Source organism: Larus michahellis, chromosome 4 (assembly GCF_964199755.1).
Source record: "Larus michahellis chromosome 4, bLarMic1.1, whole genome shotgun sequence".
Classification (NCBI taxonomy): domain Eukaryota; kingdom Metazoa; phylum Chordata; class Aves; order Charadriiformes; family Laridae; genus Larus; species Larus michahellis.
The window spans coordinates 48,933,879-48,950,495 of NC_133899.1; the positions used below are offsets into that span (position 1 = coordinate 48,933,879).

Genomic DNA, 16,617 nt, shown 5'->3' on the forward strand with positions numbered 1-16,617 from the left:
GTGATCTGGTCTTGTTCTCTTGCCTTTATTGTGTAGTAACTTCTGCTCTCTCCCCTGTCGTTTTGTGATGTGTATCAGCAGAAATGTTCTCCTGTGACTCCCTCTGTCTCTCTTTTCAACCTGATCTTGAATAGACGCAGAGGTTGCTCTGAACTGTATGGGAGGACCTCTGGTTACCAGTTTAACAAACTATTGAGGACTTCTGAATTTTATGCTGTTATCAGCCAAAGCAAAAGGGGTCCTTTTTGTCTGCACCTTCTTATTGCAGTATGATCTACATGTAAATTATAACTGTAGATGAATCGTGGAAGTCACAGAAATGTGGAATATATTAGAAAGTTTAGAAACAACTATTAGGAGGGTAAAATGAAAATATTAGTAGCCAAGCTTTACATAATATCAGCTAAAATTTTTGTAGCAAAGTATTCCTTAAAAACAAAGGACCAGCCCACACATCTGTCTGAAAAGGCACCCTCTGCCGTCTCGATCTGCTGTGAACCACATAGATTCCTCTGAATTTTGCCTTTGTGGGCAATTCCAAAGGTTTTCTTGCTTGATTCTTAAAGATCTGATGCAGCAACTCCTTAAGACTTTCTATAGCACCTAGATATCTGTGCAGGGATGAAGCTGGGAGGAGAAAGCAACATCTGCCTGCCTATGGTGGTCATGTGGCTTCAACATGAATATTCCCATTGTGTGGCTTACTCTGTGTGGGTTTTCTAGGATTCAGCCTGCCTTTCTAGGCTTGTTTCTATTCATGGACATCAAGCGAAGGAGAGCTTCCCAGAAGGTGGGAAGCCAAAACTCTGGGAGATGGTGGTTTTATTTATTTGTAGACTCCAGAAAGACACACAATCGCTGCCACTGATGATTATATTGCAAGATATGGTATTGGAAAAACAATTTCAACCAACAATCGGATTCATCTCTGGCTCCAACAGATTTCCAGTGCTCCTGGCCAGCAATGCCTGGCTGAGAGCTGTGCACAGAGGGGGCAGGCTGACAGATGGGCTCTGTGGAGCAGGGTGGCTCCTGGCAGCAAGCTAAGGAGTTTCTACAACAGGTAGTCAGAGTGGATGGATCAAAGAGGTCCTTGACATTGAGTTTTGCTGTAAACAAACTGCTATCAGATATCCTGTCCCTTGGTCAGCAGTGATGAGACCTGCAGCAGCTCATGGGTTCTTGTTAGAATTAAAGATGAGTCACTTTAAAGGTTGCTGCATTTTCTTTCCTATTGCTCCACTTCCTCTGTTTTCTGAAGATAAATAAGAAATGAGAGCCTGGAAATTCTCTTGAGAAGTCCTGCAGCTTGTTTGTTTTGTGAAAATACTTCTTGTTATCTAATTTTGTTACACTTGTTAACAAAAGCAGCAGCTTTCCCATAAAACTTGCCCCAAGTAAACTAACCACAACTTTGAGAACCGAGCTGCAGAGCAGAGAAGATCGTCTTGGAAACATGAAGTACTTTCTTCTGCCAGCTCATTTAGCATTTCTCTATAGCTTTGCACTAAGTAAACCTGTCCAGGTGTGTCCCTGCTCTCAGATGTTGAGAATTTACATTGCTGCTGCTGAGTTGTTCTGACTGTCTTAAAATGAGTTAAAAACTTTACTGCTGTGATTCTACATGATAAAAGTTTTCAGCTATGGAGATAAGCATGTATTAAAAGATATGCTTTTTTTTTTTTTTTTGCAGATAGCTACAAGAAACAATGACTTAGGTGAGTTTGACTGTAATTATTATATAAATAACTGTAGGTTTTGGTGGGGCTGCTTCTCTATACCTCATTCTCATTATTCAGTATATTTTTCTCTTTGAAAATATTTTCCAGCATCAGTGGAAAACATTTCACAGAATTCAGATGTGTTTTAAAGTTGCATTCAGTGTGATTATTTATGCTGTCACGATAAAGAAATTAAGAAGACTTATTGAGCAATTGCTACATGGAACATTCTTTTCCATATGTAGCCTCAGCAAATCGGAATACTTTTCACTTTGATTTCTTTCCTATGCGATATAAGGCACTTCTCTGTCTGCTGTACACAAGACTATTGTACATTTTTTGGCATAATAACCAATAGCTCTTGTCTGTGAGAAATGTATTTGAAGTATTTTGGAGTCAGAACTGGGAAGCATGTCACAATGTCTTATGTCAAATTAACAGTCAACCTGGAAATTAATAGCTTGCATGCATTCGATATGCATGATAAAAATAGTAATTTCTTTTGTGTGACTCATCTCATTTTTACAGAGGTCAGTTATGATTTTTCTTTAATTCTACAAGCTCTAATGAAGAGAACAATGACTTATAACACTTAGCCTTGCACTCTGAAGGCTCCCAAAGCTTCTGAAGCTAAAATATATTTAGTCATAACTTTCATTACAGCTGCACTATGACATCTATATTAATATTAATCCTTTCTATCCAGGAAGCAGGGCAGATATAACCAATCTTAGCATATTGTGAGTGCTAGATTCGCTCAGTCTTAGTTTACTAATCCTTTTTCACATTATTAGGAAATGAACTTCAGTGAAAGAAATTTCCAAAGGTACAAAAGCTTGGTTAGTGCATACCTCTCATTTCCCTTTTCCACATCTATTTGCCTTCTCAGTGCCTTGTATGTTCTTTATGTGCTTCGTCTGCCAGGTAGTGAAATAGCTGTGTATGAAGGAGACATCCTCTTGAGAAGAGGACGACGCAGTGCAATTAACTGTGAGAGCTGTTTATGGCCCAAGTCACAAGATGGACTAGTCAAGGTTCCAGTTAACATCTCCTCTGATTTCTGTGAGTGTATGCAAATGGATGCTGTAAAGTTAGCACTGATCTTCCGGTCCCTATACTCTCTGTTATTTTTTGTTTCTGTGGCATGCACCAAAAGCAATCTTTGTCCAAATGAGAATTTATCGACATGTCTCTTTCGCTAATCTGTTAGTTCTATGGTACTTTGGCTAAGACTCCAAACATTTCAATTACAGACACTAAAATATGTGGTCACTTGGGCAGTACTTGTTATATAAATATGAGATATTTTAATTATATTTTTTAAATTTTAATTACACATTTTAGATAATTCCAAATTAGCAAATTAATTAGCAAATTACAAATATTAGCTAATTCCTGCACTTTGATATTTAGCAAGTACAGAAGAAGAAATATAATTTGTTGACATTATGAATGTATTTTTGTCAAAATTGCCACTTAGGAGCACTTTTTTGAACACTATAATTTTCTTTCAAATCTCTCATAGAAATATTCCCACACCAGAAATCCTGTAGAGGACAAAATGGAGGAAAAATCCTTGGCGATATTTTTTCTCTTATTATTTCCCTCTAGTCAGTCAATAGCTCTGTCCTGTGCAAAAGGCTGCAGGACCGATGCCTTAATCTAGAAAATTTTGTTCTGGAAGACTTTCTATGGGCTGTGCAGGTCTTCCATCTCTCCCCTGCTGAGGCTTCCATACAGACCCTTCTTAAAAGATCTTACCTTGAGAGAAAATGTCATGGAAGTGAAATACAGGCCGTGCCCACTTCCCATTTGTGAGGAAAGGGAATCTGTGTTGTCATTTGAGCTGAGGAGAACCCAGTCCCTGCATTATCTAGGCTGCTTCTCTGCCCGCGTGCTTCCAGTATTGCAGCATATACTCTTGTGGTTAAGTGAGGGTTATTCCATCTACCTCCCTCTCTCCAAACTTTAAAGATGAGGAAATTAAGATACGAATCGGTTGTAGATGATTCATTACTGAGGAAGCCAAATTAGGCTAAAATGTTCAAAGGTAGATAAATACTCCAGTCTTTATTTGGTACCTGAATAGAAACACTGTGATCTTCAGAGCCTCTGAACGCTGGCTGTCTCAAGTGATTCCAAGGGGTGTGTGGAAGACATTTGTTATCTCTGATAAACAAAATAGGTTTTCGGTGCTTAGCTACGTTCAGATGGCTCATTTGGGATACTTTAATCCAATTATTTGTATCTGAAACTGTTGCATTTTTTCCGTTCTGTCTAATGGAAGAAACCATGCCAGTGTTTTGCTTTCCATCAGCTGTCTTCTATAGAATATGCATAAGGGCCAGCTATGAATCTTACATCTCCCCTTAAAAATCCAATCAACTTGAAGATCTCTGAAGGCTTATTTTTATTATACTTGTATGAGAAAAAGCTAACAAGTGCTATGAAATTTTAAAGGGATGCACCAAAACCACCTTGTTTTTGATTAACTAAGGCAGATTTCTCCTGGCCCCTTTCTCTTTCTAGCAGTGACAGAGAGGTCTTGGATTGCTGATGCTCTGCAAGAGATCTCCACGCTGACCTGTGTGCAGTTTGTAAATCGCACTACAGAAACAGACTACGTGTATGTTGAACGTGGGCAGAGGTAAGCTCCTTGTCCCCTGGGGGTGGAGGCACTCAAAAAGTCTTTCAGCTTCTTTTCTGTTGTAAGTAATTGCCCTTTTTTGTTGTATGAGTCAAGATTCAGGGAGCAGGTGCAATTTTTCATTTTTCTTAACTTTCTGGTAGTTATATCAGTTAGTAGGGGGCAAGAATAAATGTGTATGTGGACTTAAAGATAATGGGGTGTAATTCAAGATGAGGTATTTTCCTTAATTGTTGTAAAAATTTAAAGAAGTATAATTGTTTCGGGTTCTTTGCTTGACTACTTAAACTGCTTCATCTTAGTTTGATATAGCCATTTTACTGTTTTAAAATTTGCCATACTCATCACAAAGGCTGTATGCAGTTTGGCATCTTTCTGAAGCCTAGATATCTCACACCAGTGACTATTTGCATGTCCTCTTTTGTGGCTGCACATCCGGAGGCCCTTGGTGGCATAATCAGTACATCTATTTCTTTGTATTTGCTGAATGTGATCATTTTGCTTATTGATTGCCTGTTCTTAGCTGCTGGTCTTACTTTGGAAAAATTGGAGGACGTCAAGCAGTAGGCCTGGTGAAAAATGGCTGCATGGATAAAGGAGCAATTCAGCATGAAATGAACCATGCACTGGGTTTCATCCATGAACAGGCACGGAGTGATCGGGACAGGTTTGTCAAGATTATGTGGGAACACATTGTGGCAGGTATGTCCACTAAATCTTAAGAGAAAACATACACTTTCAGATAAAGGAGAATGTTTCTTCTATGAACAGCCATGCAAACAAGAATCATGATTAATGCTGGATGAATTGCAGCAGCAGCACATTCAGTGTGACAGAATTTCTCATTCAGTATACCAGGGGAATTTCTGTGGCTACACCTACGTTAGTGTGGTCCCCCAAGGCAGATGCAGCCTAAAAGTAGCTCTACGTTCTTATTTTCGTTGCCATCTTGAGCCCAGACTCACCTTATATCCAAAATACCAAGATCATCGGGAACGCAAAATGTTGCAAAGACTTGGCCAGGAGGCAAGGGGGGGACTTTTAGCTGAGGTGGGTGAAACATGATATTCAGAGATCATGATGGGGAATCATGCAACAACTCTATATTTTAGGGAGAGCTATGGAAACAGGGAAGGCAGCAGGTAGGCGTCTTGGCACTGGCAGTGAATGAAATGCACATAGCCTAAAATGTAGATGAACAAGGGACTCAACGTGGAGAGAAGGGAAGCACATGCAACCACTAGCATGTGCAAAATCCTGGGACGTGGCATGATGTGGGAGGAAGGACTGCAGTTATTTCATCCTTGAGGAGAGAGTAATATACACTGCCATGAAAAGAAGGAGCAATAGGGAGCAATCAGGACTGGTATATCTGTAGGGGGAACACAAGTGAATGTTATTTAGGGAAAGGAATGCAGGATGAATAGTTTGGGCATGTGCCCTCAATCTGTGTGCTGGGAACATGGGAGCATATCACAGAATCACAGAATGATAGGGAGCTCCGGGTTCTAGAGAGAATAGTAGGACATCCCAGGGAAAGCGAGAAAGTGGTACGTAGAAAGAAAGTAGGGGAGGAAAGGATGCAAGCAATCCCTTGTCTGACAGCTATGAGAGAGCTGGACAACGCACAACAATTCTAAAAAGGTAATAGTATACTTAGTTCATTATAGAAAATAATAGTAAATGAGGCCGAACAATTGAATACCAAATTCTAATAAGTCTCTTCAATAAATAAGATATTCAACTTTTCAATGTCATGCACAGCTGAAAATATATCTGTCTTTTTCTCCAGATGGAACTTGATTGTTTTTATTGCAAATTCCTAACACACTGTTCTCCAAACTTTTTTCAGCTATTCCCATGATATCCTAAGTAAATTCCACTTGTGCTGTTCTTTATTGAGGTTTCAGCTCTAGTGTTAAGGTATAATTTTCCTGTGAATTTTTTGCCGTTGTACAACAAGGGTGTGTCATGTTTCAAATGCTAGCAAAGGATGTGCTAGGAAAGAGGAGTTGAAAACATGGAGTTATACCAAAGATACTGGCACACATAAACTCTTACACTAGTTTTGCAGGGGGAAGTCCACAGGTTCCAATGTCATCGTTCCTAAAGGATACAGATGTAACCGAGCTCTGATTCAGGCACAGTATCATGAAAAGATAAAAGAGAGGGAAGAGGTGAAGAAGACAAGACTACACAAAGGGAGATGGGGTGTATCTTCAGTGTTTTAACTGCATTCACCAGGAGCGGAGGCTGAGAAGACTGGCATCACAAGGGAGTTAGAACGCAGAGTGTGTGCAGCAGAAGCACTGTAGGGAAAAAATTGCAAAGATATGCAGGGAAAAGGAAATGAAGAATCACAGCTATGTTCATGAGGACTGTTAGTGTACATCTCCTGCAAAAACACGGTGCTGATGGCAGAACTCCGCCTGACCTCAGTGGTGCCGAACTAGACCTCAAGACCTTTTGCAGCTTCCCAGCTCTCCCACGCAGGCTGTTTTTCTCTTGCCAGGACTGCAGTACTGTGGATGGTTGCTGGGTTTTATTTTTACCCAGAAATTCACCTTGGAAGCCATCCTACTTCTTTGTTTTGACAAAAGGCAGCCTGATCGGTTGCTGTCCACTTAGCTACTTAAAACTCAGCTTGTTTATCCCAAACTTTTGGGGAAAATAACTGTCTTCAAAGTCTTCAGCCAAAGCTTCCTTTTCAGCTCTTCTGAGTCATTACACCTAGATTCTGGCAGAGATAGATTATTTTTTTTTATAGTGGAAAAGATGGAAAGATGGGCTAAGTCACCACACATGTGCAGGTCTAGACAGCCAGATTTCTCTGGCATGTGATGAGGCAGATACTAGCTTTCTGGCACCACCTTTGTCCAGCCAGGCTGCTGTTACATTTTCTTTTTTAACAAACCAATTCAGCAAAGCACGCATGTGCCAAACAGTAGCAATATGCTTAAATGTTTCACTGCATTTGAACTGTGTTCTCTGTTCATCACCTCAAAAGAAGCTGTGCACTTGCTGATAATTCTTTCTGAAGTCAATATAGCAGATAAGAGGAACTGAGATGAAAACCTAACAAAGTCAGGAAAGCCAATGCTGTTGAGAACCAGTTTGAGACTTAACTGAGTTTTTGAGCTATCAAAAGCTCCAAAGCCATGTTTATCCCCAGACTTTCTATAATTCAGGATTGTGAAGCTTCTCATTGGGACCAGTGCTGAAGGACATTACTGGAAGAGACTGGCTCTGATTACAAGCCTGCCAGCCAAGTTGTGCAGACTCCAGAGATTTTTCTGACAAGCGTCCAAACTGAACTCTTGTCCAGATGGTTTGTGGTTTACAAACCACTAGTTACAATAACGAAGGTACAGATGTTGAACTGGAAAGGAGTGCTCAGTGGTTAGGGCATTAGCCTCGAGGCCAGGCTCCCTGCTCTGACATTGCTTGCTTGCCTGTCTTACCATGGACAAGAGACCCAGGGTGCAATTTGTATTCATGGTCTCCTGTCAGTGGAGAGAAATAGGTGCCTTCAGATGAAACTCCCTCCAACTGTGTCTCTCTTTCTCTCCCTTTCCTCTCATTATCCCAGGAGCCTTGATGAATAGCTTCAGTGCCTAACCTAGAGAAATAAAGCCAGGTGACTTGAATTCCAGTCTGTGTTTCTGGGCACCAGTCCTGTGTCAATGTACCACTTTCTTACTTCATATGGGCTTTTTAAGGCTAAACAGATGAAAAGTGACGAGATGCCCAGCAGCTCTGATGAGAGGGGCTATATCAGCAGCTATATTCAGACAGAATGTTTCTAGCTGATCTTACTGAGTGCCCTTGCTTTGTGCGAGTCATACCACTTCACTGTAGTTATTGCTGATGGGTTTGACCAGAGACAGAGTCAGAACATGGGTGATAACATGTACTTTGGAGTGAATAACAGGCAAACTTTCTTTTGTGGTCTTACAACCTTTTGGTGGAAGGACTCAGCAAGACAGGTTGGTGGTCACCCACACATACCTCTGAATTTTTAATCTAGGTGGTCAGCCAGAGTTCCCTCTGAAGGTATGGATGCAGCTTTGGGGACACAGGTTGGATGCTTATAATGTTCAAGGTAATGCACTGAAATATACTTGGAGACACCCTAATGAAGATGAACAGATGAATACTTTTACTTGAAGAGTGGAATGGATTCATTGATTATATCGAAACTTTGACTTAGTTGATTCAGTTTATATTCTGAAACCTACTAGGCTGAGTGAAAATGGGTTCCCATGGGCTTCAAAGGGCTCTGGTGGTTTTGATAGAGCCAAGATCTCATGAGAACAAGTATTTGTATCCTAAATTCTCTTAGGATTACGACAGCAGGCAGTGTACTATAATAATAACAGCAATAATTGTTCTGACTGAAATTTTGCTTTCCTACCTTACAGGGGAACAAGGGAACTTCGGAAAAATGAATTCCAAAAATCTGGGCCTTCCCTATGACTACTCTTCAGTGATGCACTATGGCGCGTAAGTTGTTTTCTGAAATGTCTTTTCAAAAGAGCAAACAGCTTTCAGATCTTCTGCTCAGATCCAGGAAGAAGGAATTGGTCTGTACAGGGAATGACTTTTGGTGTTCACTTAAAATTGAGTGAATGGACATAGTTAAGGGTGACTTCCTTTGTCAGCAGGATTTCTGGAAAACAGAGTTGATATGGATAGAAGAAAAAATTAGGACAATGTTTTCTTTCACTGTACTCCTGTCTCTTGCTAGAGGCCTTTGACATGGCTATGGTCCAAAGTCTAACTCCACTGAGTCACTAATCTAAAACAGTTCTGAAGTCTAAATAATTTCATTAACGTAGTAACAGCTGATCATAGACAACAATACTTAATTACAGAGAGAAGAAAGATGGGATTTTTTTTATATCATTAAGATGTTGTGTGCTGCCTCATATTCATCTGGGAACACTGTCAAAGGCTGCATTTTAGTCCACAATGTACAAGCTTGTATCATGTACCTTCTCCTTTATTTCCACTAGCAAGTAACAACTTCTGAACAAAACCATGAAATAAAACTTGTCTAGCAGGAGGCAGGAAATTGCAGACAGCAAATAGACAATTGGTAACTGAGACAGAACTACTGCAGCTCCTCTGCCTCTGGAACCATGAAGGTGGGATTCAGTTCACTGTGCCAGGACATTAGTGAAAGCTCTTCTCACTCAGGACAGTGCAGCTTTTTCTTGTTTGTTGCTTTCAGCTGCTGCACGCAAAATGGCTGCCATGCTGGTCCTCTTCAGGGAAGGCTAACTGGTCTCTGAGAAGCTTCTTGCCCTTGTCCATTGAAATTCTGTGCATGTCGTACATCAATATGATTATGCAGTTACAGAACTTCACTGTTTAAGAGAAGTGATCTAGAAATGTGATTCCTTTATTTCTACAGGTATGATTTCTCCAGCACTCCAGGGAAACCAACTATTGTACCAGTTCCTGACCCCTCCATACCCATTGGGCAGAGAGAAGGGCTGAGTAACTTGGATGTAGCTAAAATCAACAAGCTCTACAAGTGCAGTAAGTGCTGTAGATAGAAGGCATGCGAATCCTTATACAGCTGATGTCTGCAGGCACTGTCAGACATCCCCCAAAGGAACTCAGCCCACAGTCCACTCAATACATCTATCCCTCACCCTACAAGAGGGCTGGTACGTGTGTGGAAACAGACCCATCCCTGTGGCAAGCTGCTGCCTTCTTGGAAAGGACAATTTACTTTCAAGAATCCACTGTCATTCTAAGTTATCCTCACCTGGTCCCTGCTCTTTGACATAAGCAAAAACCATCAGAGAAATCATGGTTGCTACCTCTGTCAACTTCTCATTTCAGGAAAGCTCTGAAGGTTGCAAAGCACGTAAGCTATCCTCAGGGTCATGTGCATCCGTAGTACCAGCAGGTTTGTGATTTCTTTCAATTAGAAAACGACTTCAGGGCTGTAAGTATGGGTGCCATTTAGGCTGATCAGAACGTCTATTTGAGGGTAATTCTCCAGGCTTTTTGTACAGTTATCTGCTTCCTTGCCCCATCCATTTCTTAACCCATCACTGTGCTATCTTAAGGTCTAGAAATATCTAGCATTCCTCTGTAGCAACTCTTCAGCTGAGAAGCACAAAACACAGGTAAAACACCAGACATGCCCCTGCAACGCATGGGTTTTGCCTCGACTCCCAGTACATAGGTTAATTGATTTATATGGTATTTGACTTCCCTGAGATGTTTTTCAATTCGTTTCCACCAAAACAGCAAGAAACATTAACATGGCCTAAATATTAGTGTACCAAATTCTGCTCTGAATTGTGTTAGAACTTAGTTAAATAAACATCAGTAATTAGTGGGAATCCACATTCTTTCAGTTGGATAGTTAGGTACAGAAATTGCTGAGAGTGGTTCCTCCCAAATTCGTAACTGCAGGTAAGAAGTTTACAATTTCAGTGTCTGTCATGGTCTCAAAGATGGTGATAACAAGTATTTAATGATATTTATTCTTGCTAGTGGGTCTGGGAATGAATCACACTTCAATACCATTATTATGTAATTTCATAATTAGATCTGTGTGTTTGGGAAGAAAAGGGATAAATTTTTAAAAAAGGAGAAAAACTCAGGGGCTAAAAAGACAAAAAGACTGGTCATCTCAGGGAAAGTAGGGAGCAAAAAAAAAGTCATAAATTCATATATTCAGATGTCATATATTCATATTTTGTAATTTGGGGAGTTACATATAGTGCAATAAATGCAGACTACATGTGGGAAGACGAAAGACAGATGAGATCAAGCTTTGTATACCAGTCACTAGGTTTGTAGCTTGACTTCAGTGCTGTCTGTTATTGTTTTCCCCCAGTGACTACCCCTCTTTGCTTGGACAGAATCTAGTTTTCAAGCTTGATTTTTGCATACAGTTACAAATACGCACACATTTGCTAGTGGGAATTGATGTACTGATGTCATTGAAACGACTCCTGTGATTGAGGTTAAGAAGTTCATGAAAGATCCAGGCCTTTTATAGTAAACTCAAATATGCGAGTGAAGCCCTACTGTCTTTAATAAAACATTAGCAGCTGAAGCAGGTAAGTACCTTAACAAGCTTTATTTCACTTGCAGGTTTTGAATAACTTTTAGACTAGGAACATCTACACGATTGTAAGCATTATCATTCATTTCTCTTTTGCAAGCTTGACTGATGCAGATGGTTGGAGAGATTTGTCAGGCATTTCTGGAAGATTTTTGTGCAGTTTTCATTCTCTTCAACACTGTTTGGTTCTTCCCTTCAGATTGCTGTAGCTCTGTGTTGCCTAAATCCAAAGGCTCGTTCTCCTCTGTCAATTACCCATCCCCATACCCAAATAACAGCAACTGCCTGTGGCTGATCCGCATCCGTCGAAGTAAGGTAATTTTTATTACGAGAAAAAAGGTTTGAACCAGTGTCAAGGCTACAGAGCATTATTTCATTATTATGACTGCCCTCTGGGAGTCATTTTCATGGACCGAGACATTTATTTTGTTATGCAGTGAATAAAAAGACAGTCTCAACAATTTTCATAAGACTTATTAAGACTATCAGATGCATTATTTAACTTAATTTTTATCCAGTTAAGATTGGATGGCTTTTCAAAGACATTACTGGGCTCAGTAACAGGGTAGCTATGTGAAATTCTATGCTCTTTTTATACAGAAAGTAAAGTTTCAGTGATACATGGATGGTAAATTGAATACGAAGTCCTAGTTCACTTCATAACAATTAGATGGTTTGAATCTTTCCCTGTGTATAGCATTAAACCCAACATCTGTTTTCTTGTTTCTCAAGATTTTCCTGCAGTTTGAGGCTTTTGATCTCCAACTCTCCTCAGACTGTTCTTCTGACTATATAAAAATTTACAATGGAAACAGCAAAAATTCCCCTGTCTTGCTGGACAAATACTGTGGGAAGGGGCCACTGCCCTCCTTAGTGGCATCTGGATCAGCAATGCTGGTTGAGTTTGCAAGTGATGAGAGCGTTACAGCCACAGGATTCAGAGCCTCCTACAACAGGGGTATGAACACTCCTTTACTGAGCTTGGAGAACAGTATTAATAGAATTTGTATGGAAGAATACTAAGCAAAGAAGTAAAATATTTCAGCAGTAGATTTTCATGTTAGCACATTTTTTCTTGGCTTGAAGACAGAATACAATAGAGTATAAGCAAGCTCACTTCTACTGCCAAAATACTCATTAATATGCCTTTCTCTGTTTTTCTCCTTTCTCCTCAGTGAATTGTGGAGATACTTTCACAGACTCAAAGGGAGTCATCACCTCTCCAAACTACCCCAATAAATACCCCAAAAACCAAGTATGCTTCTGGGTCATCAGTTCTCCAGTAGGATACAAGGTAAGGCACAGATGAATTCATTTGTGGGTTTCATTAGTGCTCTCTAATGGAATCTCTTTTTGCCTTGGACAGTAACAGCTATAATGTCACTTTTTGAGCAGGCATTCTCAGAGTAAAAATTTGAACACAAAAATCCTGTTTAAGAACTTAGGCTGGATCTTGGTATCTGAGGTGTTCAGCAAGGGAAAACCTTTACACACGCCTGTGAACTCCTATGAATTTAGCTTGTACCAGTAAGTTTGGTTCAGAATAATCCCTAGGTAAGAGTTCCCACTAGAAAACTGAAACATTGCACAGCTGCTGTTTTTATATTTCTCTAGAGAAAAGAACTTAAAGTGTACAAGATCAATCTTGTCCCTTGCTTCTCCTTCCAATCCAAATGCTCATGAACTAAGCAAATAATTTGCTACTGATTTACATTACAGTACGGGATCAGGATGTGGTGCAAAGACAAAATAAAAAATGGTGCCTGCACACAAGGAATTTAGACTATTTGTGCTTACTATATACAAAGGGTGAGAGAAAAGGATATAACCTGGAAGCAAAATGCATTGGTTGTATTTTCTCCAGATATCTCTCAAAATGTTATCCTTTGAGCTGGAAGATAGTGACAGATGCATCTATGACTACTTGCTCATACATGATGGAAGCCGACCTACATCACCTGCAGTTGGCCCTTACTGTGGGACAGAGAAGGTTGCAGACTTTACTTCCACTGGGAACTTTGTGCTCGTTGAATTTCACAGTGATATAGTTTGGGAGTTGCCCGGATTCGTGATGAGTTATACATTTGGTAGGTAGTACTATAGAGATGGGAGTTGGAAAATACAGAATGAAAGTAAGAAGCCAGCTAGCCACAGGTAAAAGTCAAGATGCCACCAATTTCAGCAAAAAACTGTAGCTCCCTGATACCTTTAACAAGCTTGAAGCTTGATCTCTTAGTCTTACGTCTACAGTGGTGTCATTTGCATAGTGAATTATGGACAAAACCATTCCTGCTCATGGGATGCTTCTGTTTGAGCTTCTGTCTGTAAGCTTTTTGTTATAGTATTCCCGTTGCCGGTGTTGCATGGAGAAATACAATAGCAGAACTGAAACCATGTGAGCAGATTTTCAAGAACTTCTAGTGTTAGAAACTGCCCGTAAAAATTTCAGAATATGTAGCAACTTTAACCTGTATTCTGACAAATGTTATTACCCAACCCTAATGTGCATTCCAGTAGGCATACAGAAAAACCTTCAGACACATATTTGTTTATACTTTGAAGCCAAGCTCACTTATACAATTCATATAGGCACCTTAGCTTAGCCTGGAAATCACCACTTTACACTGAAGGTGCACACTAGGATGTTTGCATCTCAACTCAAAGAATTGCACTACTCCTCTCTGAGATGAACCAGGTCAGGGAACAGATTTAACTAAAGAAACAATTAAGAGTGGCAGGAACAAGCAGTGAGGGAGAGGGAATGGAGGGAAGCACCTATTGTTGCCACTTTGCTGTGGCCTGAATCAGGTATTGAAATTGTCCACAGGGTATTACCAAAATATTTTCAAAAAATGAGGCCTGAAAACCTAATGCAAAGTCCACCACATATAAAAGGAGCCACTAACTTTGGAGAACATATTAGGTGTTAAGTACCTTGTCGGCAGAGAGAAATCTTCCACCTCTGAGAAGATGTCTGAAGAAGAGAAAGAAATCACCACTGTAGACACCTAACACTTTGCCTTGACTTGATGTATTCAGAACTAAATGCCAATGCTAAACTGGAAGATGCCAAAATGTAATAAATAATAAAAGTTCTTGCTACAATTAAGCCTTTGTGAAGAAGAGCACGTAGAAAATGCCAATTTGCTTTACTGGTACTAGGAAGGCAGCCCAGAAAATTTTGAATTATGCTGACTTTTTTTTTTAAGAATCTGTTTTGTTTTCCTTTTTATGCATTGGTTAATTTTCACCCTCAGAAGAATTATAATTGATAAGTTGTGGACAGCAGGGTCTAAAGCTTGCTTGCATCATGGTGGGAAAGTGCATGCACAGCAGGCAACAAATATTTGTAGTTCTTACAAGTTCCTGTCTTCTGACTATGAAAAGTATTCCTTCATTTAATTTGGCTCACTATTTAGATCGGCACCTTTTTGGAAGTTATAACAATTTCATCAGCATGAGAGAAAATTAAACTCTATTTCTGTTTTTAACCTCAACTTCAGTCTGTACAAAAGCTAATTCTTCTCCCTGAGTTTGAGGACTTTCATGGAGGTGCAGAAGTACAAACCCCGTGACAACTGTCATTGTATACAAAGTTAAATGGGTCCCCATTTTAAATATACAGTGCTGAACAGCTTTGTAACTTGAGTATTACTTTAAATTCCCTTTCCATGGCCAGATGTGGGGCTTTGTATGGGTCCAATGTTTTAGATGTTCACCCATATTTGGTAAAGGAGCATGAACAACATGTTGAAACAGCAATGTACCACATACAGGAATATTAGTCTTGCAACTTGTCCCTTGAAATATGGTTTTAAGTAGGAGTCTGAGACATGGCAATATGACTTGACCAGGGTGTTTTATTTGTAAGCAAGCCCTTCCTGCAGGCAAGTTGTAAGCCCTAAGGGCACACAGCCTGGCTAAAGACTCTAATCTCATTTGAGATTATGAATTCGACAATAGTGATGTAGAAATGCATTCCTGAATGTACAGACAGGCTGAAATATAATGGGATGAATAAGTTCTCTCTTTCATAGGAAAGGCTTTTCAGTCTGAGATCTAAAGGTTCTGCTTTTCATGAGTTCTGTTAGGGATCCTTGTTAACTGCTCTCCTTAAGGGATATGCACATTAGCTGCAGCTTCCACACGTGCTCCAAACCACCTCCTGACCCTCTGCAGATATCAAAACCTTCAGCTTTCATCTAATTATTGCTAAAATCCCTGGTTTCCTGACAGCGGTCCCCACTTTAGTTATACATTACTCATCTATAAATCTGTGGGCCACAAACAGGAGAGTGCAAGACACAAAACATCCTGATGAATGGCATCCTTCTTATAATGACTGCTGCTAATTTTCACCCACAGTTAGTTGTGAGTCTTAAATGGAGAAGCTGTAGAATTCACAAACTCTGCTAAGAGCCTAGGTGTACCCAACCACTCAGTGTAAGGGGACTTGCATCTAACAGACGATAATCCTCCCACAACAGGCATTGCCCATATATAAAAATGATTTATAAGCTTGCTATTAACATGCATATTCTGAGATATATGAATTAAGAGTCACCAGCCAGTAGACGCAATGGACAGTATAGCCAAAAGTTTAGGATTAAAATACAATCATAGGAGGATTTTGAGAGTTTCTACTGAAAGTTCAGCATCCACTTCACACACCTTTGAAATCCAACATGTAAGGATTTAACCTTTAAAAAACAGAGGTATCTAGCAATGATGAATATATATATGTATTCCTATATATGTACATACCTCATGATACAAAGAGGCATGACCTTAATTGCACACAAAACCAGATCTGTGCTAAGGGAGAAACACTTCTACAAGCCTGTACATATGGAAGAGACAAGAGTGTTTGTGTCCCTGTAGTCCAATCTTACCTGCTTTGGGACTGTCCAGGTTCCTATCTGGGAGGCAAATCGGGACCTTCAAGTGGTACGCTTTTGTACTCTGTAAGAATCAGAACAGAGATCTGTCAATTACTGCTGTAGGAGAAAAACAGCCTGAAATAAAGCATTACGAAAACACACAAAAAATGTACTACTCATAGATCTTTTTTGTGTGTGTGTTTAATTTAAAACACATTTCCTTTACATAAGTAAACAACTGTGGTTGAGACTATGCTTGCTTGCATGACTAGAACC

General features: G+C 39.9%; 1 protein-coding gene across 1 annotated transcript; it reads left to right on the forward strand.

Moving 5' to 3' along the window:
- The first annotated feature begins 1,434 nt into the window (after positions 1–1,434).
- Positions 1,435–14,568, forward strand: LOC141741580 (embryonic protein UVS.2-like). Its single transcript, XM_074582426.1, has 11 exons — positions 1,435–1,525; positions 1,694–1,718; positions 2,646–2,783; positions 4,251–4,368; positions 4,892–5,070; positions 8,790–8,871; positions 9,785–9,912; positions 11,661–11,776; positions 12,194–12,419; positions 12,637–12,755; positions 13,326–14,568. The coding sequence occupies exons 1-11, from the start codon at positions 1,457–1,459 to the stop codon at positions 13,554–13,556; spliced, it is 1,431 nt and encodes a 476-aa protein (XP_074438527.1). The 5' UTR covers positions 1,435–1,456; the 3' UTR covers positions 13,557–14,568.
- Positions 14,569–16,617: the final 2,049 nt, after the last annotated feature.

Coding starts and splice junctions, on each gene's coding strand:
- LOC141741580 (XM_074582426.1), top strand. CDS start 1,457: ATGAAGTACTTTCTTCTGCCAGCTCATTTAGCATTTCTCTATAGCTTT. Junction 1,526..1,693: donor CACTAAGTAAACCTGTCCAG/GTGTGTCCCTGC, acceptor TTTTTTTTGCAG/ATAGCTACAAGAAACAATGA. Junction 8,872..9,784: donor TCAGTGATGCACTATGGCGC/GTAAGTTGTTTT, acceptor TTATTTCTACAG/GTATGATTTCTCCAGCACTC.